This window comes from Cinclus cinclus, chromosome 2 (genome assembly GCF_963662255.1).
Source record: "Cinclus cinclus chromosome 2, bCinCin1.1, whole genome shotgun sequence".
Lineage (NCBI taxonomy): Eukaryota > Metazoa > Chordata > Aves > Passeriformes > Cinclidae > Cinclus > Cinclus cinclus.
The window spans coordinates 83,300,625-83,325,373 of record NC_085047.1 but is presented as its reverse complement, the minus strand read 5'-3'; the positions used below and the strand labels follow the sequence as shown (position 1 = coordinate 83,325,373).

The following is a 24,749-nucleotide window of genomic DNA, read 5'->3' as shown; positions in this document are numbered from 1 at the left end:
ATATAAAATAGGACTATCTACTGGACCAGCAGACTTGAGATTTGAGACTGAGACAAGTGAATTGTATCACATCCAGATTCTGAAAAAAACTTCACTACAGGTTAGAGCAGACTTCCCCTTGCTCTTTTTTCCTAAATGAAGACTTCCACAGTTGGAGGAAAGTCCTGACAGCCCTGTCTCAAATGCTCATGAGAGGATTTATTAGTGCTAACATTAAATATGATTAAGCATCACAGAAATGTCTTTTGTGCCATTCAGCTTAGGTGGGTGGTTACTGATTGTCTGACATTTGTTTGGCTTTTTTTTTATAACATATCAAAAGAAAAAAAACACATAGCACAAGAGATACAGGAATTGTTAACACGAGTTAATTTTTTTTAATTAACATTCAATTAATCCATCCACAAATATTTTCAATAGCATGAAACATCAAAATACCTACTGTTAATTATCTAAACTACTTACTAAATTATCTAAATTAATAAAAATACTGACATCTCTTACAAACTTCATGAAGTTCTTCTTTTCCTCATTATATAAAATTCTGCCAAAGTTTCTATACAGATTTTTTTTCTTGTGCCAGCTTACAAGTATCCTGTTCTCTCTTTCACACCAGCACAGAATAAGATGAAGCTGGAAGAGACCTCAGGAGATATCTGGTCCAGTCCGTGTTCACATTAGCTGGTACATGCTTGTATTTGCTCTAAGATGTATTCTTTTGAGAAGGGAGTTTTAGCTGTGCTTCTGCAGTTAAAAAGGACTTGAAACACATCCTTGTTTCCATGATATGCAAAAAAAAAAACAATCAACAAAAGTCAAAATTAATATATTTAGCATTCAGATACTGGAGAGAAAATAATTCTCATGTAAAATCTAGTCATAGAGGTGTACAACTGTTGTCTGTACATTCTATTAACTATGGAATTATATTGCTCAGACTGGGAAGGAAGGAAGGAAGGAAGGAAGGAAGGAAGGAAGGAAGGAAGGAAGGAAGGAAGGAAGGAAGGAAGGAAGGAAGGAAGGAAGGAAATCCCAAAACAACAAAGCAGATATTTGCATTATTTTCTTCTTGTTGTTTTTCCCCCTTTAAAACCATCCAGCCTTGTAGAGACGAAAAGCATTCAGTTTGATGTTAATTTCCAGATATAGATGCAGCATCAACAAACAAACCCTCCAGTGAAACTGCCTTTTCTGGGGAAATTTGTGCACAGGGTTTATGGCAATTTAAATCAATTTCCCTCACTGTTTCACCTCAAGTAACATACTAGAGTATGATTTTAAACTCAAAGTGTTGTTATTAGGCTGGATAGTGTTATGCTAGAAATAAAATACTTTTTTGCCAATTCTGTGAAGATCTTACTTGATTTCTCTTTTATTCAGCATCTTTCATGCAGAGATCAGGCTTATTAAAGCCTCCAGTGTCTTGACTTAACTCTCAGTATGTTAATTTAATTTGTTCTTTTAAAAGAGCTTGTGCTCACAACAAATTTTAATTTGCTTTATTTTGCTCTTATATAAATGGTTATTCATTAAAGCTCAGTGCCCTCCAAATGAGCTCATTTTATTCATATTTGCATATTTTTCACTCTAGACCACTGGGGGAAAAAAATTATTTTGCTAAACAGTCACTTCAGATGTCTGTTTCCAGCCTGATTCAACAGAGTTTGAAAACCAGATGCTGAAGGCTGGAGTATTGCAAAATTGAAATAGCCTCACAGTAACAGAGATTTTTGAAACCCTTCTTTCAAAGAAAATAATGTAAAAAATAATGACACTGGAAAATTTGCCAAAATCCTCACAAAAAGTTCAAAGACACTTAGATCAGAAGGATAGCATGAAACTGGGAGGTTAATCTAGGCTTCTGAGTTAGGTTAAGGAGATCAGCACCCCCTTGCAAAGGGTGAGTAGAAGAGGAAAGAGATACTGCATTTTTGCACTTTTCCCCTTCTAGTACATTCTTCTGGGATCTTATAAGCTGAGTGGTAGGCATTAAAAAGATCAACCTCCTTTTAAGTACTATATTGATTATTCAAAATTTAAGAAAAAAAAAAACACTTTTAAAGTCACCAAGCTGACATGGTCAGCTTTGGGTTGGGAAAAATCAAAACTAATTTGCATCTACTTGATGAAGTTGGATCACTAAAGGGCACAACCTTCAAGTGCACTGAACAGGTGTAAAGCACCCTCAACTCAAGAGGAGAATGATTTACTAAACTAGGGTCAAATTCTTACCGCTGTCAGCTGGTTTAAATCCTCAGTAACATATTTGTCATGATTCTTTAAAATATTTTTTGCTACACAAAATAATCCCCTGGCTGGACATTTTTTCAATGATTCACCATAATTTCCATATGTTCCATATGCCAGAATTTATCCATTTAAAGTGTTATAGCATCTGTAGTATAAGATCTGCCCACTCTGAATTCAAGTGGTTTGAAGGGAAGGGTTAGAAAGGGAAGAGAGATCATGTATTTTATGCAGTGAGAGAATCTTTAAAAAAGCTTTGAGAAAGAGGGATTCATTGTCTTGGGAACTTAGATCATCAAAGTACCCAAAACCATAATAATCTTGCTTTTCATGCTAATTTAAAGTGTCTACTGGGAACTCAAAATAGGTATAGTTGTCTCTAGAACTGTTTATGCAAGCAGTTCCATGCCCTACCTGATGGTTTTTTTCCACTTAGTCCACACAGATTAGTGAGAAATTTGGGTGAGACTTATTCAATAACAACGCTGAAGAAAATAAATTTTGAAAAAACCTTAATAATATAAAAATAAATTCATTCTAAACAGATGCACCCATTTAAATTCAGATATAATTTCAAAGGCATAAAAAATATAACTCCTAATAAAATACTGGAAAAAAGGAAAACATATTTAAATACAACTTTCAGTCAAAGAAATTTACTCATCTCCTCCACATTCACTTACACGAACACCACAATTCAAAGCAAGCTGATATAAAGCCACCAGAGAAGTACATATTAAAACTCTTACTGGCACCAATAGGCTTTGGATCTTATCCTAAATGTCAGGCTCTGTCATCTTAGTCACATAAGTAGATCCTAACTCTGAAAGTTATGTCAGGGATTTCAACAGAATTATCACAGAGATTGCCCAGTCTGAACAAGGCTGAAAAAAAGCACGGCCCACAGAAACCCAGCATGGGATAAAAATACATTATTGCTAGTTAAGGGGATCTGATACATCTATGTGTATATTTTATACAATCTTTTTAATTTCTTTGAATGTGACTATCTCTTCAAAAGAGTAGTTGCCACTCACACACTGAATTTATGTACAAGACCGATCCTGATAAAGACAGAAAGAGCTTTTCCAAATTGTGTTTTGCAAAACTAAGTATTTGCAATCTTGATGTTTCAAGGAAATGTACTTCAGGGCATTGTAAAGAAATTTAGAATAGTCTGTGATCAACAATAGAGCCTGTAAAGATTAAGGTTGCCTGGAGAGAATAAACCCACAAATACAAAAAGCCCTTGCTTACCTAAGTTTCTCAAGGGAAAACAATCTCCTCACTTTCAGTAAGATAGCAAGAAATGACGACAAATAAAAACTTTTGGAGATGAACACCAAGAAGATTCAAGGGAACCAGCATGTAGTGTCCAGAGGAAGACCTGATCCCTCCAGCTTGGAGCCCGCGAGCCCCCTTGTGCACAAGGTTCCCCTCAGCCTGCCATAAACCCAGTTCCCAGTGCAGGGAACCCCAGCAGGAAAGGCAGGGTGAGAGCTGCCCAGGGCACCTCCCAGCTGCTGGCAAGTGGGGCCCCCTCATTCACCACTGCCTGGAAACCTGGGATAAATGTTCATCCCTTGATTTACGGAGCCGTAATTATGCATTAGTTAATCCCTGAAACAACAGATAACTTTCCAGGGAGTGCAGCATGCCCCGTGGCCCTTCCCTCTCCCCATCACTGACCTCAAGCAAACCTAGTTCAGAAGTGGTGCCCATAAATTCTTACACAGATGTGCACCGCCAGGAGAAGCTTGGTGACACCGTAATCAATTCCATATGAGTGAATACCATCTGATTAAGGAATTGGAAAGGATAATGGTTAGATGCCTTTGTGCAACAGAATATGAAAGTTTCCAAATGGAAATCTGAATCAAGATGCCTCCTCAGAGTAGCATAATCCTCATTATGATCGAAGGGAACTGATTTCTTTGAAGCACCAGCCCGAAGACAGGGTTTGTGAGGGCACCCAATGCCTCAAGAGGAAAAAAAAATCTGATCAGCTGGTGTTAGGAAGATTATGATTTTATGAGTGTGCACAACAAATAAAATATTCCTAAAAGAGAGAAATTACTGTCCCCAAAATCTCCAAGGATGAGAAATTTAAACTCAGTACAATATGAGCAGGTTTTTAAGGAATTCATAAGGTTTCTTTTAAAGGAATTTATAAAGTCTTCAATAGAAAGGAATACAGATCTTGATCTAACCCATTAAACATTTAAGGCATGGATTTCAATAAAGCTAGGTATAAGGATATGACCAGATATAAAAATTAATTGTGAACACAATACAAACTTCCTTTTGTCTAGAGAGGCCACACGTCCACTGTCATCGAGTTCATTGCACAGCAGTCACAATTAAATACATGACTTTTTTTACATGAAATGTGAAGATGTTGTAACTGTTCCTTTGAGGAAAGAAGGAAAAAAGGAGCAAGGAAGAGAAAGTTGATTTGCAAAAAGAAAAGAAAACATCATTATTGCCTTGCGTTTCAGCTACCTATCTGCTCCAACAAGAGGTTAAGAACGGCCCTGTTTATCAAATCCAAGATACATTTAGACAAGTGCCCTTTTTCCAACAATAACCTGTAGCACATGCTTAAGGAAAATATATGACAGCAATAGATCTAGGAATGTTATTTTTTCCAATACATCCTCCCAGAAGCAAGAGGTTTCAGAGATTTCCTGAATCAAAGGTCACACATGAACGTGGCCTGCACTACTTCACCTAATTGCACTTTCAGTTCATTCAAGTGCTTGACTGCCAAAGAGTTCTGGGACAGCACACTCTGTGATTTAATGACACACTTAATGACATGCAAAAGGTTGTACTTCAGTAGTTAGTTTGGGTTTTTTGGGTGTTTTGTTTTGTTTTGTTTTTTGTTGTTGTTGTTGTTGTTGTTTGTTGGATGCTCTCTACTTTGTGTACAATAGGACAGGGAAGACACTTCTCATTCACTTTCTACACCATTTATAACTGTATGATATCACACTTCAGTCATCAGTTTGGAAGCAGAAGGGCCTTTGTTCTGTGCCCCACCTTGTACAAAGCCATCCTGGACTCCCAACCATCACTCTTTAGTTTTTTTCCTGTTCAACCAGACTCCTTTTGAGTAGGCACAACAGGATGAAACAATGGTTTCTATAAAGGAAGAGGGACGCTTTCTGTCCTGTTTTCATCTTCTTTCCTGCTAAGCAATACAATTTCATTTGCTTTTATGACTGGCATGAAATATCAATGATGTTGCACATTGAGCTTTCAACAGTAAATCACAATATTTATTTAACTCTTTGAGTAGCTGTTAATTTAGGTCCTATTCTTGTAAATACATAGGTGTGGCTGTTTTTTCTCATATTCTGTATTTGCATTCACTAACACTCTGTATTTATCCATCCTTTCATAACATAGTCATTCACTATTGGGAGATTATTTCCTATCCTTCGTAGTAGTTAAGGTTTCACAAGGCATCTCTGGATGCCACCCAGTCCAACCCTCTGCAACAGTTGGTGTGTCCAGCCAGACTTCAGAAATTTCCAGGGATGGAGACTCCTCAACCCCACTCAGCAGCCTGTGCCAGTGTCTGACCACCCACAGTGTAAAAAAAAACAAACAAAAAAAAAACAAAAACAAACAAAAAAAAATGATGGGGGGGTTCCCATTAGGTACTGATACACTGGAAAAGATCCCCCTAACCTTTCTCTCCTCTTCAGGCTGAATACAGCTCTCTCAGCCTCTCCTTATACTTACATGTCAGAAACTCTTATCCTTTGATTATCAATAGTAAAAAAAATTGAATATTCTAAACAAATTTACACAAGTGTATCATCTCACTCTTCACTCTGTATTTTGTATCTACCTTTTATAAATGTACTGAATATCTGTCTATGGGACCACTAGTATCTTTGCTCCAGCTCAAAGCTGATAAATTATTTCTCAACATTGTTTTCTGCCTCCTAATCTATTACTAAACTACAAGAGATGTTTCTCTGATCTCAAGACAAGCCAGCTGCTTTAAATCTTTTGGCATGAAACTCAACAAAAGCTTTTGTATACCAGGATTAAATTAATTCACACAGTTGTTGAATATTTCAAAGCATTAAGCATAAAGTCTTAATGAATAAATTAAACAAGGACCTAGAAAAATGCACTAACTTTCCATAATTCATTAACATATTTAAATCTACATTTTTTAAAATGCCTGGCTTATTCTTCAATATAAAAAACACACTTATTGGCCTATGCACAATGTCCTTCTCAAAACTGCCCAGCACCTGCATTTGTCTACCTTACACTTCCCCTTTACCAAGGATGATTTAAGGTTCTATGAAGCAGATTCTAGTCCAGAAATACTTTTATGCTTCTGATGGATTTTGGTTTTAATCACAGTGGCCTGATTTAGACTGTTTTAACTTCTTTTTGATGTATAGTACTGTTTTTATACTGAATTTGTAACAATCTCCATACTATTTTAAGCTCTGTATCTTTTTAGCTGCTCATTTTATGCACTTCAGAGACAGTGAACAGATTGAAGACTCCAAGCCCATTTGGTTGCTCCTCATAAGGATGACTTTCCTTCCCTTGATAAACTTGTTTTCTTCTAAACCCAAAAATAATTTTGAAATAGGCAGACCAGAACACAGAACAGTATTTAAGGTTCTGGCCCACAAAGGATTCCTACAGTTGAATCCAGTCATATAGTCTGTTTAGTTTGTTCATTTTTTTAACAATTTCTAATATTTGTTTTGATTTTTGCACCCTATCGAGCACCATTGTGTTTCATAGAATGATCTATTTTGACCCTGAGATCTACTCCCAAAGTGATGCTGGTCGACACAGAATCCATCATGTCTTTTTCTGGCATTAAGATTTTTCCCCATGTCCATCACTCCATATTGATCTGCACTGAACTGCACATGTCTTTTAACACTCAGCTTCTTATGGTCTTCCTGCAACTCTTCACATATCCCTGGTCTTTATCACCCTGAACAGTTCGATACAATTCGAAAGACTTGTCACTTCATTATGTGCTTCTCCCAGAAAATTATCTGTTGAAAGCGCCATATGTTGAAAAAGCACAGATGTAACAGTCTTCCAACAGAAATTAGGGACAAATTCATAAACAAAGTGTTTGACAAAATTTGTACATATCTAGAAGACTGTGTGTGGCTGTATGCACATGTATGGTGCATAAATAATAGTACTGAAAACAGAGTTTTTAATAACCCTGATTACAGTGCACTGATAGGACAGACCCTGAACTGAATTAAAATTATAAAGCAATCTGCATGCATTTCCTTCATGCTCATACAGAAAAAAAGAAATCATCACCCACTTTTTATAGGCTGGTAAAATTTTGACACTTCCTGACTAACTCTGAAACACATTCAGGCCTTAAAAAACATGGCTGAAATTAGGAAGACAAATATTTTCAAGAAAAAAATTTTATAACCCAAGCATCTCACAGATCTATATATATTTTAAAAAGACTGTTAAAGTAACCCATAGAAATTTTCAGTAGTTGAAATTAAATCAAATTGTCTTTGAAAATGAACAATTGCACGATTTTGATAGGATTTAATTATCCCTCTGAAGTAATTTTGTAGCATTATACAATATAACAATTGTCTGATTCATGGTGCAGAGAACCCAGCTTCAAAACTGGAAACTAATGGGAATGAAAGAGGCGACAGAAATATCTCTTGCTTGCTCTCCTGCAGGGCTTACTGAGGTCACACAAAAGTGCTGAATCTGGTGATGGCAGTACATTTATTTATGCCAAAATTGCAAGGCTCAAGCCAAAATTTCAGAACTCAAAATAAGTTACCTGAATATACATACATATATAAATATAATGAGACTGCTTCCTTCAAAGTATGAGCCTGTCTTAGAAACCTGTGACACTGATATACCTAGACACTAAAGATTGATTGCATTGTCCTGAACCTGTTGCTTTATACTAAGCAATATATGTGCAACACTGTAAAGGTGCAAATCTTTTGATTTTCATGCACTATTTTCAGATCGAATTATTAAAACTTTTATGTTAGATATTATCACACATTATCTCAGTCTTCTTTTATTAATGTACTGAGGGGGGGGAAATCAAACTGAGGCACTCCTTTTTGAGTCCAGAGTTTTAACAAGCAGGCACAGAATCCTCATAAACTTAAACAGCTGTGAACAAGGATGGAAGAAATATGAATAGTTTATGCTTTTTTATCAGTCTAAATTGAGACTCACAAAACTGTGGAAAAAACCTTGAACCAGAGATGAACCTACTGGGTTTTATGCCCTAGGCTGGGGGAGATCATAGAAATGTTCAGGATATCCTGATTTCCAATGTCCTCATTGTGAAGAGCATACTTATTTGTAGGTGCACACAAAACACTACCTCAAATATCAGTCACTGTTGAATCCAGTGTGTCATTTACCTTCTCTCACTGAAAACAAAATTGCAAGTTTATTTATCAACTAGTAAATTGCATAGGAGGGAGCAGGAGCTCCCTGTGTGGCTTGATTCTGAAGATTTGTCACAGATATCAGCTTTCCCTACCAAGGGTTTGCTGTCTGCTATGAGATTTTCCTGAAGTAAAAGCCCTGCTGACTGTGAGCAAAGCTACTGGGAAAAGCAGCCTGGCAGAAAGCCTCAATGAAATCTATCAAACAAACAAACGGGAAATTACTTTCATCATTTCAGCATTTGTCAAAACCTCTTTCCCAGGGAGAGGCTGAGGGCAGGGTGAGCAGCACCTGCAGAGGGAAGCCGTCAGTGGGGGAATGGAGTCTTGTGCACCAGTGCTGGGACTGGAAAGGAAGAAAGTTTAAAAGATCTATGAAACCACTTGCTGTAAAGATTCTGAGAGAACATGCTGCCTTTTCATACAGTGCCTACTCACATTCCACAAGATAACATGTTTCTACTTATTTGCTTTCTTCATTCCATTGGTGGATTTGATCAAAAAGTAGGTTGCTTCAAATATTTACTCCTCTAAAATGTCAAACTGAATCAAAATCACATCCATCACAAATGGTGATTCATTTTTTACATCAGACATTCAGGCTTGACTCATTTGCCTGCTGCAGGGATATCATCCTTTATTGCTACAGTACCTATAATGGGAAACAACATTCAGTGATTGAGCATGAGTGACTGCAAGCTACATGTGAGTCTCCCCTGCAAACCCAAATTCACTTAACATCCACACCTTTTTCACAGAAGTTCATGTCTATAAACAAGCATAGGGTGAAAACATTTCTAGAAGAGAAAGCTTGAGCTCACTTGATGTCTTTTTTGAGCCTTGTGTGGCCTGAAGCAGAATGTACTAATGCATGCTAATATGCCAGCAGATATTTCAAACATACTCTGGACACTTGGGCCCAACAGTTATGAGCAAGGATGGAAGGTCATTGCATTGAATATGCTTTTGAGACTGTTATGATCTTGCAGCTGGAAAAGCGCCTGGGACTATCCATTCTACTGACAGGGCTGCTTTGGACTGAAGAATTTCACAGGCGAAGAAGATAGCTGTGACTCACAGGGTTCAGTGTTTAGGTCAGAGTTTGCTTGGAAGAAATGAATCAGTTGGAAGACTTACTCATCAAATGCTTCCTGCAATTAATTTCATTAATTTACAATTGTAGGGATTTGTAATGCAATAGTTACATTGATACAATTGTAGAGTGAATGGAAGTGTGTGTTTTCTAAGTATCAAAAGAAAGAGCAAAGGGTTAAAAGAATGCCCTTCACTGACAAACAAAAGATATGTTTAGAGAACACTTTAGATGTTCCTGTGCTGTGCATGTCAAGGCCACAGACTGGCAGGAGAAGACCATGCACTCTGCCATCAGAAGGATAACATCTCCAGGTTACAGCATAATACCCATACCATTATTTTTCCTATATTTTATAGTCCAGCCTAAAAATAGGCTATAAACAGAACCTATATATTGCAAACAGGGAAAAATTAGAACAGATGAACTATATAAAAGATCACAAAATAGATGTGGTTGGAAGGAGCTCTGTCCAACCTCCTGCTAATGCAGGTTCACCTACAACAAGTACACAGGTCGCATTCAGACGAATTGTTACTATGTCCAGAGGAGACTGCCCAACCTCTGTGGCAGATCTGAACATAAACTAGCCTGTCATTTCTGATCAAGAAGAACCACAGGGACAGAATAAGGATTTAGTAGCTGGCATGTCCTTTTCCAATACTCAGGTGATGATCACAAGGTCACATGAGCTCACACATCTTGGTTCTTATGAGAGTACGGGTGTGAATGTGAGTGAATGAGATCTATGAGGGAGTGATTGTGAGTTGAAAAAATTCAGCTTATTTAGAGATTCTGCACCTAGACCTCACCTTCCCATTCCCAAAAGTCTCACATTGAATTTTGTTACATGGAATAACCTAAACTTTAAGTGATACAAAATAAATCTTTAAAAAAAAAACAATGTTCCATGCTTCCCTGACCCTATGCAAAGAGATTACCCCTTTGTTTTCCCGCTGAGTTTTCCCACGCTTTCGCAGTCCACCTTAAAGATGAACAGCAATTTTAGTGAAATATTAATGCTGACATCATTAGCTACATCTAGCTACATTAGCAACATCTACCATTTAGCTACATAAAGCAGCATCTACCTGCATTTTGCAGACAGTTGGGTTTGACACATCTATTAAAACATGTATGAGTAAGTGGTGTTCCACATTACACCTGCATGACTCCAGGACAACTCCATTAATGTTACTGACTGCACTGAACTAAAAGTACATGGCTACTATGCTCCCATCCATCATTTGGAGTGGCTTTGATCTGTGTACAAAACCTTAGAGAGAGCAAATTCTCTATAAAACTTGAACAAAATGACATCACCAGCTTGATAGTGCCCAGTGAAACAGCAATCTCCAGTGACTCTATGGAATAAAAGTTACAGTGGTTTAGGTAAAAAACTAGTTAAGGAAAGATGAAGTGAGAAAATGTAGCATTTTAAACATGTAAGTATTCATTATGCTACATTCTGATTTAATAGACATATTAGTGCATAAATACATATATGTAGCAGAGAAAGCTTTAAAAAACATTATGTCTCCTAAATAGTGTCTGCAGCAGAGAGAATGAATGGTGCACACAGGACAGTTTTTGAGTTTGCAGAGAAATTAATCTGACTTCAAATGTTTCATTCTAACACAGTCACCTTATCAACTCTGTATTATCAATGGAGAAAAACAGGCACTTCCAGAAGATGAATTGCACAGTCCATCTCAGAATGATGCTACTGAATTTCTAGGTATTTATTTCCATGTCTTGCCTACAGAGGCCTCTTACAGTGACAAACTGAGAAGAAAATGTGGAATTTTTACATGGATGAACTTAATAAGGGCTCCGTCCGGCCTTGTAACATAGATCACCCCCCCCCACCCCAAACACTGCAATATTCCATCAAGTCTTGAATTTGTTTTCTTCTTAATGAACATGTACACCCTAAACCTGATGCATAATCCATCCCCAGTAACAAATAACTAATTTTTTTGTAATACTCATATTTTTAAAGACTTTTTATTGTTTATTTCTTATCTAAGGTAGTACAACTCATTCAAGATCTACAGAAAAAATCCCATCCACTACGTTTTATAAGATCTTTCAAGACATTTTTTTAATGATCTTGCAAAGCAAAACATAAATCAATCTTTATTGGGCTAAATGCTAGCAAAACATTCTCCTACATTCCTCTGACATATCCTTACTTATGCTGGAAGGAAAAGACACCTTAAAAGGAACAAAAAAAAAAAAAAGACTTTATGAAACAAACAGTACATTAAGAAAATAATGACTTTACCTATTATCACATGCATGCCAAGTCTTGCCAAATGCTTCACAGTTTGGTAACCAATTCCTTTAGTGCCTCCAGTCACTATAGCAACCTTTCCATTTTGTGTAGGGAAAACTATATGAGAAAAAAGAAACAACACAAGGTTAGTTGACAATAGTAACACAATTAAGAAGTTAAGATGCATTTTAAAGTGTACACTTAACAGACCACTCAAACCAGGCCAGTAATCAATCCCAGGAGCAAACTGTAAGGAAATAAAAACTAAGGAACATCCACCATTATTTACTGCACTATAATTTTCCAGTATTAACAGCTCACGAAACACTGAGGTTGATGACACAAAAGGCAAACACCCACTTCAGAAATCTTCTCATTTCTATTTGCATGCATTTCATCATCCTGCAGTCAACTGACCTTTAAAATTGCCACCATAACGTTGTTACTGAGCGTGGTGGCAGCAGTTATGTCAGCTCAGGGATGGCTTACTCTACATGTACAGGGTAAAAAAATCAATTGGCAGCATGGTACCCTGAAAATTTCTCGAATGACAAAAGACCAGGCTCTGTCAGTAACATGGAGGAAAGCTCTCAGCCAAAGGTGAGCCATCAAAAGTACACCAGGTGACCTAATTTCCCTGCCTAACTGAGCACTCTCCCTTCTGAAAATCACAAGGCCTGGAGGCCCAAAAGAAGGAGGATGCAATTTTCTTGCACGAAATGCCCCACTTGCTTTTCCCACCTACGTCAGCCCCCTCCCACAGAACCCAGCATCCCTGATTCCCACTGTCAACCTCACTCTACCTCTGCTCAAGTGCTCCTTGACACACACACAGCCTGGCAGGCAGGGAATGCTCCCTAATTCCCCCTGCTAGAGGGGTGGCTTAGACACAGCCTGTGTCTCCTGCATCCCCAGGCAGCCCTTAGCCTGCCAAATGAGCCAAGAAGCATCGGGGATGGCCCTTGCAGAGCAGCTGCCATTCCAGCTACAAGCTCTCACACTGGGTGAAAGTTGCACAGCACATCCCCACCACCGTGGAGGGGGTCCTGCCACCAAAGCAGAGAAAAGGCATTATAATTTAATCACTTGGGAAAGGTGTGAATTAGCTCTAATATCAACTATCTTTTTTTTTGGTGAAGAATATTTCATGTGAAGCACCATGTGGTCCTTAGGTGACCAAGGTGAATTTCTAATTTGCTTTGGAGTAGAAGCTGGGAGGTATTTGCACAGGAAAAATGGTACTGAATACATAATTTTGCTGTGGTGCACTGTCTGTAGGCAATGCTATAGATAACAAATGTTAAAAAGATGCCGACTTTCATCTATCAAAGGACTTTCTATTTTGATTTCTAGGTTTTTAGGGGATTCCTTTGTTGTACAACACTAACTCATATTTTACATAGTTATGAAACACAGGACTAGCACTGATACAAGCTTCTTTCTTTACAACAACTTCAAAAAGGATCCACATTTCACCTTTTCTGCAACACATAGTTCTTTCCATCATGATTCAACATGAATTTCCGTTCTTTTCAGGTAATGACTTGATTCTTCCCATCCATGAAGAAAAGGAATTGTCTGCAGTTCTTTGAAGGTTAACTCCAGTTACAGTGACATGCATGTACATAGGTGCCCTGACATATATAATTTAAGATAAATAAAACTTCCCCAGGAGCTTTCTTAAGGGGCTTCAATTTAGTTATAAGCAGCATTGCAATTTCCACCAAAAATACTTCTAATCACAAACTCTAAACAAAATTCCCTGCAGGTCCAAATCCTGTCAAGAGAAAATGCATTATTTTGGGTCCAAGTACCTTCTCTTCCTCTTCTGCCTCCCCATGTGTCCCTTGCTTCCTGGCCTCTCCCCTGACATTTGGATTTCACATGTTACATACAGGTGCTGTCACTCATTTCCATTACTGCACCACTATACCTACCTATTGAATAATGAAGTGACATTTTAATGCAAAATTCACTTAGAAGAAAATTAATGAAAGATAATGAGAAAAATAAGTCAGGATTGTGGAAGGGGCAATAACAAGTGAAAATGGAAAGTTAGAAGAGCAAAGTGATTCTTAGCAGAGGACAGGATTTAGCAGATGAAAGAAGATGTCCAGTCCTATCCTGTCCATGGTGACTGCAAAGAAAATGATAATTTTTTGGTCCTAATGGCCACTTAAAGACTCCACTGTAAAAATGCATTTTGAGATCCTTTATTACAGAGAGGTTTAAAACAGGCCTGCTTGTAGCAGTTAGCTCCAAGGACCTACGAAACCAGACAGAGAGGGAGAAATGAGGGTTGCAGACACACAGATAAATGGTCATTATCTGTTTTATTTCTAAGAGGTACAGTCAGTACACAGCTTTCCCATAGCATGGTTTTGAATAGACACAACACTGCATGGCACAACTCAGTCTATCCACATACTTCAGTCAAAATGGGAAATGCAAAGAGTAAAATTGAAATACATCAGGGAGGGTGACAGGAAGAAAAACATACTCAATTAATTCTTATTTGTTATAAATTTTAAAAATATGTACAGTTTCCATCAAGTCAGATATCTTAATGTAAAATGAATCTCCATTTAAATGAGACACAGCTACTATTAATATCAGTAAAAACGGTCAAAATCAAATACAGGCTCTGTGTGCGAGCCAGGGGTAACTCCAGTTAAAGGCAATTTATTAGTGCCCTGTTTCCTCTTCAACTCCAATCTCATATGGAGTTTGCAGTACACCCAACTTTCAGTGTTAATACACCACTTCCATGATGAAACTTGGCAAGAAATTTTCAAAGCAGACCTGGGCTCAGCCTGGTTTTCAGCAGACGTTGTTTTATTCTGTGTGAGAGGTTGAGCTGAGTGCAGCTGGAGCCTCACAGCCCCCCAGGCAGGAGGCAGGGGAGACCTACCAGCTTTGCAATGCCCAGAGAGGTTCCCCCTGGCATTTCTTGCATCTCATTTAAACCATCCCAGTTGTCTCTCTCCCTCTGCTCCTGGTAAGGAGGTAGATACTGATCTCAAGTTCAGAGGCATAATGCCAGTGATATCTCTGTAGGACATGAGAATGGTACAGCCCTGTGCTAATGAAATCCCCTGAGCAAGCAGTAGATGTTAATTTCTCATTGTGTTCAAAGAAACCAGCCTGCAGTCCTTAGGTGTTCCTTTATCACACCAGTGTCTGAGAGAAGCTTCTCTCGAGCTGCAGGTTCTGCCTGCAATCCAATGTATTTGGATGACATAAGCCTGTTTACTTTGCAAGTGGATTACCCTAAAACAGAAAAATAAGGCATGTGTAGTATTATGTCCTGATATGAGGCTATTTAAAAATAATTATTTTCTTTTGAAATATGCTTCTCCTTAATCAGAAATAAATTCCGTGTACAGAGACATCCTCAGATAAATTCAATACTGCAAAGAATGTAAGGCAATTTTGTAATTAAAAAAACAGTAATAATTTTCAAGGGACTCTAAAACATGGCTGTCAGGATGCCCCTGCAACTGTCAACACCACAGAGAAATAAGACTGTCTGCAGACCCATATCGATGACCAATTCCATATCAGTGCCCAGTTCCTGCCAGCAAAATCTCACCTCTGGGGTAGGGATGAGGGTCATTTAAGTTGCCAAATCAAAACAAAAGTAACAAATAAATTTCTCTTTTTTTTGCAGAAATACACCATGTGAATGCAGACAACTCAAACCTCAGAAGAAGTGTTTCCTTTGCGAGTAGCTTGCTTTGGCATTCTGAAACCTTTACAGCACATTGTGCTGAAGGGAAAAAAAGAAAAAAATATTAGAAGTTTGTTTAAAGCAACTTGCATTGAATTTTTACAAAGTTCCCTCTCCTACCCTACTAATCTAGCATCTGCATTGTGGCACATTATGGGTCATGTGGACATTAAAATAAATTTCTTTATATTAATTTTCTCATTAACCTTCTTTTTAAGACATTGAAGGACAAGGGTAGAATTTAGATTGTCTGAATCAGTCACCAGTACTTATCAGGCAAGATCTGAACACAGCTGAAGGCATCCAAAAAGTTGGCCAGCATCCACCTGTGAGGTGCCATGCTGGGACCCTCCTGAACTGGCCATGTAGTGCAGGAACTTTGGTGGTATTTGTGCTGGAGAGATCCCTACAGACAAATCCTAACAGTTTAGGGGTTTTTTTCATTCCTCCTATAACTGAATAATTTACATGCAAATATTAGGCCTCAAGGTAACTGGCAGAAGCACAGATAGAAAAAAAAAAAAAAAAGAAAAGAACCAACAATGAATATTTAGTTTCATGACTGAATAACAAGATCCAAGTTTGGAGCCATTCATGTATAGCAACACTGAGTGAGAAAAAGAGGGCAAACTGTAATTTCCAGTCCTCATCTAACACCACAGGACAAGGCACAATCGAATTATTCTAGATGAATTAAAGAAATCATATAGCTCAGTGTACCACAGAGTTATGGAGCAGTTTTTCCTATTGTAAAACATCCCGACTCTTTTCCCCTCATTTATACTGTGGCAATGTTGAGATCATAGCCATTAAGCAGATGTAGAAAAATAATCCCCACTCTGAGAGGCAATCAGTAAACTTCTGGGGAACCCATGCAGCTTTTAGCAATAGCCTGATTTTGTGCCTTACAGAAACACCACTGTAAAATTCTGGTTTGGCAGAAACCAGGAAAACAGGGTCTGGATTCAAATGTCATTCCAGGACCATCCTAACAGAAGACAATTTAGGTACTCAAATCCTGACAGATAAGCCAGACAAACTGTATGTGCCTCAAGCCTGTCCTAAGTCTGTGATGATGATTTTTCAGATGTAAATTGTCTTTCCAAATTTGCACACCAAAATCTTCTCTGCCGTTGCTGCTTCCAATCACTTTCCTAATGAACATCAACATGCAATCAAGATTGAAGGCCTTTAAGGCTGGAAACCAGGTAGGTGGCAACCAGCCCAACTAGTCCTTCTGTGCAAAGGTATCCTGCTGGTTTCAGCAGTTGAGGCCATCGAGCCTTCTGCTGATGAACAAGTGTCATGCACACATGGGGATCCACAGGCACATGGCCAGCAGGTCCAACATACCTCAGATGGCTGGATGCATGGTGTAAGGGAGGTTTATCTGAACAGGGACAGCACCTGTTTCCAAACAACTGGAGTTTGGCATCAGATAGGTGACAAGCCTCCCAGCTTTTGTTAAGAATCATGAGGAAATGGAGGTAGCGGAGAGAGGCTTGCCCTGGAGTTACTCATGGGAAGTGAAAGGTGTTGAAGAACCAGAACAGCAGGAGAAACCAAACCGTGGAAATGTGTCCCTTGCCCTACAAACTCAGAGGTATCTCAAGGTGCTATTAATGGAACAACAGCAGTCAGATGGCTGTAAGAATTTCAGCAGCCAGGGGAAGACCTAATTTAATAAGGCTCCCACGCAGTCACTGACAGGGAATACGACTCATAAGAATGGCTCACAAAACCACAGCAAAACCCCTGGCACACAGAAGACTAAGTTTCTTATTTAACCAATGTACAGGATACACAGAGCCTGAAATGCTGCATGCTAACAAAACAACAAACAACAGCTCACACTTACCAGTTCTGGAAACTCACAGAGGTTCCATCCTTGTATTTCAGGGGAATACACACACCACCTGTGCCCTGTGAAGTGGACGTTTCCACAACACAGCAGAGCTCCTACACAGCAGCAGGAATTTGTCTGGGCTGCCTGAACACCTGGGAGCCCAACCAGTTCTGTAACTCCAGCCAAGGCATCTCATACCCAGAAAGCCTGGACAAATGGCCAAAGTGCAGCAAGACAGCAAATGACACAAAAGCAGAGGAGTTGGCAGATACGGCAACTAGAGCCAGCTAAGGAGATAATGTGTTTACTCATCCCTTCCTGACACTGTCATCACAGGAACAAGTGACATTTCTTCACAGTTAGCAGCAAACATCTGCTGAGCCAGACTAATGATTTTTTTTTTAATTGCCAATGAAAACAACTTTAAAAAAAATCAAAACAACAAAACGTAAGGCTGCTTTAAATTTATAACATTTGTTTAGCTTTTTTGATAAGCAAGTCAGCTTGCTTATAGGGATGAAGTGATAACATTTGCAGGCAAGATGACAAGCCCTTCACAGAAGGCTGAGATACAAGCTCCCAAAATCCATTACAGGACTTGTTCCTAGATATCTCATTTAACATATGTAAAAGTCATACTACAAATGAGCAGAATGGTTCATTTTCCTCTTGCTTTTTCAACTCATGAACACATTGTGGAGACTTGCAGGGTATTAGAGACCAATTAGAGAGATATTATTAGAGTCCAATACCACAAGCTTGGAGCATGAGTACCCACAGCAAGACCTAACGAGCAAAAAAGCCCCCACATATTAGAAAAATGTAAGATAAACTAGTGCAGTAGTAAGATTTAAGTTATAATGCCAGCATTACAGTCCTGAAATAAGTATCTTTTTGCTAAAGAAAAATAACAATACTCTAAATGAGGCAGCTGTTCAGAGCAATAATTTTTGGCACTCAAAAATACAAGACCTGTGGAGAGACATCTCTCTAACAACAGTGGGAAGGGGAGTGGAAAGCTACACTAAAAATTTCATTTGCATGACACACCTATCTGGATTTCTTCTAGTGATTCTTGGAAAGACAGCATAAATGCAGATAAAGGGAGAAGAGTGTGTGGAAAGCAGGGTGTGGAAGGGGAAGCAGAAAAGAAGCGTTAGACTTTTAAAATAAGACACACAAAAAAAAGGGTTTTTTTGGTCAAGACGAGGTCATTTTCAAGTGCTTAATTCCCCTTTCCCCTCTCTTCAACTTCCCCCCACCTCCAGGTATTTAGGTGAAAGAGATACAGCTCTAACCAATTTAATACACCTGAATCATAAATTTCTGCATGGTGATATCTTCCTCAAGGCCCAGAAAAGGACCCCAGGGAGGACACTGGCAGTGCTACTTACAGATGCAAATCAGACATGGTTTGGTGGGGTAAAGCAAGGCACTGACACACAGACTGCTAGAAAAAAACTACAGCTATTGCCAAAGCAATAAAAAAAATATTTCCTCTCCACTTGCATCTGCATTGTCAGTGCCCTATTTTTCAGAGCATATGACTGGTGTGTTTGCAAGTGAAGAAGCCCTGCCTGGTTCCAAAAGCCAAGGGAAGATGCATTTTCACACATCTTTTGACTGAAGCCTGAGTGCGTTTGTTTTATTTGTTAAATAGGATGCTCAATAATGTTAGTCTTAGACTCTGCGGTGCTGCTAGACTTGGCAGAAGGGCTGCATGAAGAAAAAGATAGTTGGAGTTTTCAAAAACTACATGGATAGTAATTTTCCAAAGTGTTTTATGCTGTCTTCACTCTGTCTATGAAGAATCTCTTCCTCCAGTAAACCTTATGCACACCTTCTGCATCAGGATCATTGACCATAAACATAAAAAAAACTGTGTGTTTTTTCCCCCAAGGAAGAGGAGGATGAGAATGGAGAAAACTAAAGTGGACTTTTAATTTGGGATTTTTTTTTGACATTTCTGAATTGCCTTCCTCTCAGACAATGGGAAATAAGGCTGCATTGAAAAATGGTTTGATGAAGCATATATCTGAGATTTCTACAGTACAAGTTCAGGCTGATTTTGAGAGAGATATTAGGAAATTTGATCCTAACAAATACAGAGCTACCCTAAGGTAAAAGAAAGCAAAAGTAGATGAGAGGGTGCAGTTCCTGAGTCCTGAATCTCACTTCTGGCCATGTTTGCCATTCCTGAGTACTTTGTTCCTTTTGCCAAAATTCAACTGAAGATATTTAATTATTTTTTTCTTTTTTTTTAGTGCCAAATAGATAGATTGAATACACCATTATACAAATCAGTCAGATTTGAAAATACCACTGTGCGGCATTAAAATCTGCTAAAAATTAATCAGGAATCCAAGTTTGCCCACAATCCACTCTTAGGAGTAAAGTTCAGAACCGTGATAGAGAAGGAATCAAGAGACGGAAAAGTTGCCTTACATCTACAAGTACAAATTACATTAGTGAAATTATGGCTCTGCAAGTTCCCAACAGACATCAAGCAACTTCTGCCATCACACACTAGTCCTTGGCATACATATTCTTGCTATTCCTGGATTAATTCAGTGGTTTTTTGTTTGTTTTTCTGGAGAAACACTAGCTTAAGGATTGTTTCAGATAAAGCCTGAAAGTACATTTGACAAACTTGTGCAAAAATATCTGGCACCTCACTACCTACTGGCATTACACCACCCATGGCATGTTTTGCTCCACTGTGCAATCATTTTGTGTTGGGACAGATGCCAGCTGGGGACTTGGATGAGGCCATGAAACATTGCCTTTGCTTGGAAGGGAGGGCTCTGCTGCCGTGAGGCTGGACAGGAGAGGCGTGCGGGACAGCACTGCCACTGACAAGGCAGGGCAGGAACTCAGCTCAGTGACAGTGATCCAGTGAGCAGTCCCACCCTCAGTCACAAAAGGCACTTCACAAAAATACAGCGTTGGGTTTTGTGAAATAAGGGCAGAACGGTTGTTGCAATAATATGAAGAAATCCCACTAATTCCTTACACTATACTGAACAGACACAGCCTGCACATGAAAGATTACTGGATTTGTTAAAAATACCAGGAGAAGAAACACAATGCTAGCTCCAAGAAGAAACTAATCTTCCCTACATATGCATATACTTACAGGCTCCATTTACCCGTATCATTTTTTACATGGGAAAATACTATCACAAGAATAGAGAAGGAGATTTTTGCATTTGTATTCTCTGCTCTGCTTATCTTTAATTCCTTTTATATATTTACTGATTAAGTCTTACTCTTTGGCTTTCTTGTCTTTCACTTCAGTCACACTAAAGATAGGGAAGTTATATACAGGTATATCTTTAAATCAAGAAAAAGCATTTGATTATCTTTTGAACAGATTTACTGATGCTTACTCCCATACTCCTCCCTCCGGGCAAATGTAATTCTGCAATACCTTGGGCAATGCCATTTTATGTAAAACTTCCCAATGCTCTTCAAGTCATGTCATCATGTAATTATACTTTTTTTCCTGTTGTGAAATGAGAGATGAAAAAGAGGAGCTTATCCCAGGAGATTTAAATAGGGGTAATGGAAATAGCTCTGCATAGTCTAGTAGCTGCAGAGTGCATTTTCCCATCCTGCAAAAGTTTGAGACATTAGAATTATTTTTTTCATTCCATATCAGGAACTAAAGATTGTCTAGGCTCCAAGATTTCCCAAACAACTAACAAGTAGATGCAGCTGCATCTGACAGTGCTTTACATCCCTTACAGTGTAAGCAACCATTTCAAGTCCTTGCTCTCAGACATACCCTGAGCATACAAGCCTTCCCAAGTGCAAGTCCCTATTTCCAAATGCTATTTTCCTACAGAGAAAGTTTCATTTTAACCAAACATTTGACATTTAAAGACAACTTTTCCTGCTCACTAAAGTCCCAAATAAATGTAGTATTTCTCCAAATTGTGTTCAGAAATCCAGTGAAGTAGCCATAAATAACAAAAAAAAATGAAATGTGAGTAATGCCAAAAAAGGTCTTCCCTTGGAAAGACTACATCCCATATATCTGAAAAAACTTGAGAGTTATCTGCATGAAATGTGGCACAGAATTCCTAAGGTTTTAAAATTTAATGTCTATCTATGAAAAACTAGCATTTGGGTTACAGTTTTGATCAAAAACCAGAGCCAAATGGCAATGAGTTCGAAATGCTGAAGAAAATATGAATCAGCAAAGCATGATGCTGTTGTCACTCCATTACAGACTGAGTAAATGTCATAACAGATGGCAAAAACCTCATTTCAGAAAACTGTAAATGATGGTTATTTCACAACAAAGAAAGTTAAGAAAAGGAAAAATTAAAAAAATGAAGAAAAAAAAAGAAAGAAAAGGAAAAGGGAAAGGAAAAGGAAAAGGAAAAAATTAAAAAAGGAAAAAAGGAAAATAAAAGGAAAATTAAAGAGGAGGAGGAGAAGGAGAAGAAAGAGAAAAAGGAAAAGAAGGGAAAGAAGAGAAAAAATGGAAAGTAGAAAAAGAAAGAAAAGAAGAAAAAGAAGGAGAAGAAGGAGAAGAAGAAGAAGAAAAGAACAGCTGCTATTCTTGATTTAATCCCAAATACTGCAGAAATAAACCTAAGCAGGCAAGTCCCTACACCTGGCGTGGAAGGTGTCATGGAAGGTTCCAGTATAAACCTTCAAGTCTGGAGAACATTTGAAGTGTTCAAAGCTCAAGAAATGTGGAAAGTCTGATATTCAGCACCTGCTGAAACTAAGGATGCTGAAAATCAGCATTCTACTGGGGAAACGGGCTGCTCATGGCTTGGACAGTCATTCTGCTTGCTATGTAAAATCCTGGCTGGATGACCATGGTCAGAGTGGTGGTGAATGGAGCTATATACATCTGGTAGCCAGTATCAAGTGAGGTTCCCCAGGGCTCAGTACTGGCATCAGTCCTGTTTAACATCTTTGTTAATGGTCTGGATGAAGTGATCAAGTGCACCTTCAGCCAGTTTTCAGGCAACACCAAGTTGGACAGGAGTGTTGAACTGACGGAGGGCAGAAAGTCTCTACATAGGGAGAGCTTGACCAGCTGGATTGATGGACCAAGGCAAAGGGTATGGGATTCAATAAGGTCAGCTGCTAGGTCCTGAGTTTGGATCACAACAGCCCCATGCAGTGCTACAGGCTAGGGGCAGAGTGCCTGGAAAGCCGCCCAGCAGAAAAGGACATGGGGAACCTGGTTGGCACCATGTGAACACGAGCTCTCAGTGTGTATTCACCTGGCCAAGAAGGCCAATGGCATCCCGGCCTGTATCAGCAGTAGTGTGGCCAGCAAGACCAGGGCAGGGATTGTCCCCCTGTAGTCAGCACTGGTGAGGCCACACCTCAAATCCCATGCTCAGTTCTGAGCCCCTCATGACAAGAAAGACATCAAGAGGCTGGAGTGTGTCCAGAGAAGGGCAACAGAGCTGGTGAAGAGTCTGGAGCACAAGTCAGATGAGCAGCTGAGGGGGCTGGGGGTGCTTAGCCTGGAGAAATGGAGGCTCAGGGGTGACCTTATTGCTTTCTATAACTACCTAAAAGGTGTTTTACCAAGGAGAGGGTAGATCTTTTTTCCCATGTAGTAAGTGACAGGACAAGAGGAAATGGCCTTAAGCTGTGCCAGAGGAGGTTTAGATTGGATATTGGGAAAAAAATATTCCCTGAAAGGGTTATTAAGCATTGGAATAGGCTGCCCAGAGAAGCGGTTGAGTCATCACCCCTGGAGGTATTTAAATGACTTGTAGATGTGGCACTTAGGGACACGGTTTGGTCATAGACTTGGCTGTGTAGGTTAACTGTTGAAATTTTCCAACCTAAATGATTTGATGATTCTATAATTCACTAGCACTTTCATATGCAGAAACTGAAACAAAGAGTGATCTCTTTACTTATGGTCAAACTGGAAATAATGACCTACTTATGGTCAAACTAAAAATCCAAACCAAAAGCAAAATATTGCTACCTGCATTTTAGCATCTCACCAGAGGAATTAAAAAGGCAACAGAAAACGATTTATACTTTGTGCTGTGATCTATACCTTTCAAAAGACAAAATATTTTGACTTTTATTTTTGAGACAGTATTGACAGTATCATCATATTCCTAGATAGGACAGGATATATTGTATGACAATCCCCAATATCATCTTTACAGCTTCTACTTTTACTGCTTGTGAATTCCAACATCTCTTATTCTGACCACATGCTATTAAAAGATTGAATTAATCATTCCATCTTGCTCACAGCACAGATGGAGAGATACAGTTGGGCAACCAATATATTGGGAAAGTTGATTCTTTAAATATTCCCTTACTATATTATATTCTGGGAATATGATGGGTGTGTACATGTGAAGAAAAAAAACATTAGAAAGATCATTAAGAGTAGTTTAAACTGCATCTCCTCTCTTCCCAGAGACAGAAAATGTAATTTCCATATCCCAATCAAGCTTAAGAGCATCCAGCTGAAGGTCACATTCAGATCTGTCTCTTCCAGCCGACAAAAATGCTCTGCTGCCACTCAAACAGTCCCCTCTGCTTCCCACAGCTTCAGGGTGACAGTACTTCCATCAAATAAGTAAGCAAAAGTCACGAGGTGGTATACAGAATTTAAAAGGTAATTGAAAGTTTCTGGAGTAGTTCACTTCAAAACACTGTAATCACTTGTGAACTGAAGTGCTTGTTATCATATACAAAGCTCTACTAATTAGAATCAGGAAGAGAGGTACAAGGTGATTAGAGAATATTGGGAAAAATCTAGTTAACAGGAAACACATAGCATATAAACCAATCAGTACTAAAAATTTCCCTGAGATACCTGCAACTTATTAAAATACAAAATGTTAAAAAGCACATTTCCATATTATTAAAATTTTTTGAAGCAACTAATTATCAGAATTATTATTACAGCATTGACATTAATGTGAGATTAACCTCAGATACTACTGACTTAATAGAAACATGGAAAATAGTCTCAACATCCCTTCTTCTCCCTCTCTGACCTGGTTCCACATCCTTCAAACCCACCCCTGGCCATTACATTTATTTCTTACTGTGGCCAGCACCTGGTGAAGAGTTGGGGCAGT

At 38.7% G+C, this 24,749-nt stretch overlaps 1 protein-coding gene across 1 annotated transcript in view; it reads right to left on the bottom strand.

The window, feature by feature from the left end:
• The window catches only part of DHRSX (dehydrogenase/reductase X-linked), a 161,335-nt gene that overhangs the window by 112,108 nt on the left and 24,478 nt on the right, over positions 1 to 24,749 (bottom strand). Inside the window, exon 3 of the mRNA XM_062514947.1 lies at positions 12,089 to 12,196. Coding sequence (XP_062370931.1) covers positions 12,089 to 12,196 — 108 coding nt within the window. The remainder of the gene's footprint in view (positions 1 to 12,088; positions 12,197 to 24,749) is intronic.